This window comes from Wasmannia auropunctata, unplaced genomic scaffold (assembly GCF_000956235.1).
Source record: "Wasmannia auropunctata unplaced genomic scaffold, wasmannia.A_1.0 LD336111.1, whole genome shotgun sequence".
Taxonomy (NCBI): domain Eukaryota; kingdom Metazoa; phylum Arthropoda; class Insecta; order Hymenoptera; family Formicidae; genus Wasmannia; species Wasmannia auropunctata.
In genome coordinates this window covers 203,382-205,512 of record NW_012026779.1, presented here as the reverse complement: position 1 = coordinate 205,512, position 2,131 = coordinate 203,382, and the positions used below count along the sequence as shown (strand labels likewise).

At 45.1% G+C, this 2,131-nt stretch overlaps 1 protein-coding gene across 1 annotated transcript; it reads left to right on the top strand.

Moving 5' to 3' along the window:
* Positions 1 to 7: 7 nt before the first annotated feature.
* On the top strand, positions 8 to 2,028 carry LOC105450183 (uncharacterized protein DDB_G0283697-like). Its single transcript, XM_011689922.1, has 3 exons — positions 8 to 230; positions 321 to 968; positions 1,076 to 2,028. Exons 1-3 carry the CDS (start codon positions 8 to 10, stop codon positions 2,026 to 2,028), a joined length of 1,824 nt encoding a protein of 607 aa, XP_011688224.1.
* The last annotated feature ends 103 nt before the right edge of the window (positions 2,029 to 2,131 follow it).

Here is a 2,131-nt window from a genome sequence, read left to right as displayed (position 1 = left end):
ACAAAAGATGACGAAACCGGGGCAAACCAATACCGGTAATAGAAGTAGAAGCGAACAAAACGCGTTTGCGAATAACGTAGGCGCGAGTAAAAGTTACAACAACGCGATAAATCGTGATAGGGCGTACGCGTATAACGAAAGACCACAATCTTACGAGAGAAGTGGCAAAAGCGCATTACCACAGATACGAGGTGACTCGTACAAACTTTCTCCCGGTAAACTCGCTGAAGGTAAGTCCGTACCGAGACAAGGCAGCGCAGCGTAGAGAACAAGCAACACCCGATACCCGACATACAGGGGACAACGCACACCACAACCAGGTAAGCGTTATAATTATTATGACAGAGAGAGACAACCCAGTGTCACAATTACGGAGGTCACTAGTGATTGTGAAGAAAACGCGACACCGCGAACAAATTCCGCGTACAGAAAGACCGATCGTGATACGGAGAGCAAGCGACGTTACACTGACGGACGCGACAGACTTCCGACGACGGAGACGCGAAGTACAAATGCGATAGACCGCAATAAATTTAAAAATTATCCGAGGAAAGTAGCTTCTATCGGAATTAAAAATAAAGAAAATAGCGAAAAACTAGATCCGGTATTATCATCAATGGATTTCTACAAGCCGGTCACAAAATATTTAAGTAGCGATGACGAGAGCGACGAGGAAGAAATACCCGTCGAAGAAGCTACAATTTTAAGCGAGGAGGAGTTTCAATTATTAGCGTACGGTAACTACGACGAACATAGGTTCGATAGATCGCGAGATTTACACTGCGACAATGACGAACGTAACGCTAACTTACCACATTTGAACCGCGAAGTCAAAATTAATCGCGAAGAAAAAATAGAATACGTCGAGGATTCTGATTACTACGACGATCCCGACTCGGACGACGAAGACGAGCCGGAAAACAGTAAATATACCGATATAGATATAAACCTCATACGTTTGATTAAAGGTAATGATGTGTTATATTGTAACATGCCGTTGGAAGATAGCGATTCCGACGACGACTCGTATGACGAGGAGCGCGATTATGACGAGGAGCGCGATAATGACGAGGAGCGCGATATGACAAGGATGACGAGGAGCGCGACAATGACGAGGAGCGCGACAATGACGAGGAGCGCGACAATGACGAGGAGCGCAATTATGACGAGGAGCGCGATATTGACGAGGAGCGCGATAATTATGAGGAGCGCGAAAGTGACGAGGAGTCAGCCCGTTACGATAGTGACGAGGAGCGCGAAAGTGACGAGGAGCCGTGCGAAAATACCGTAGTTTACGAGGAGTACGGCGGAGAGAGAAAAGAGCGACTCGATCAGAATAGATATACATACGTAGGGAATAAAATATACGTTAGCGACGAAAGCGCGAGCGAAGAAAGTGACAGCGAGTCACAATTTATCGATAAGTCGATAGGGAATAAAGAAAATATGCTTATCCCATCCTTAAATCCCATCGTAGGCGTAGACAACGCTCACTTGAGAGCGAATTATTTAATAAAATTGAAGGAAGAACTGCTAACAGTTGCAGATTCTCTCCGATACATCACGAAAAGTTGTCCGTATAAGAACAACATGTTAAGCGACTTAAATAGTATAGAGAATAAAATAGCGTTAAAGCGCAGAGAGGAGCTCAGTTTCGTAGAGAAAAGTACGTTAGAAAAATTAGGATATTATACCGGCGTGTTAAAAGATAAAGTAGTAGAAGCCGGAGGCGATTCTGCGAAACGAGAAAATAAAAATGAGAGCGGTAGAAAGAAACCGGTAGTCAGGGAAATAGAATATTTAGATAGCCCGATAATAACCTCAGAGAGGAAAAGTAAGATAAGAGCGCGAGAGAAAATCGCAAATAGATTAGACGCGAGTAGCGAAATAGACGTTGTAAACGTTAGTAGCGAAGCGCGAATAGAGTTAGGGCAGCAAGAAGAAGAGACGACTTACCGGATATCCATGCCGATGAGACGATGCTGTACATCCGAGACGATGACGAGATTCCGGAGCATCAGACGATGATTCCGAAGGAGTGCAGCACACCTGTAAAGGAGAAGAGTGTGAAATCGTCACGCGAAGATGCCGAGGGCGACACACGTACCAGAATTCCGTTGGAGCAGCAGCC

Bases quoted from the DNA above. Each gene is read 5' to 3' on its own strand.
- LOC105450183 (XM_011689922.1), top strand. From the start codon at position 8: ATGACGAAACCGGGGCAAACCAATACCGGTAATAGAAGTAGAAGCGAA. The intron at 231-320 runs GTAAGTCCGTAC...CACCACAACCAG, and splicing joins TCCCGGTAAACTCGCTGAAG to GTAAGCGTTATAATTATTAT. The intron at 969-1,075 runs GTAATGATGTGT...AATGACGAGGAG, and splicing joins CCTCATACGTTTGATTAAAG to CGCGATATGACAAGGATGAC.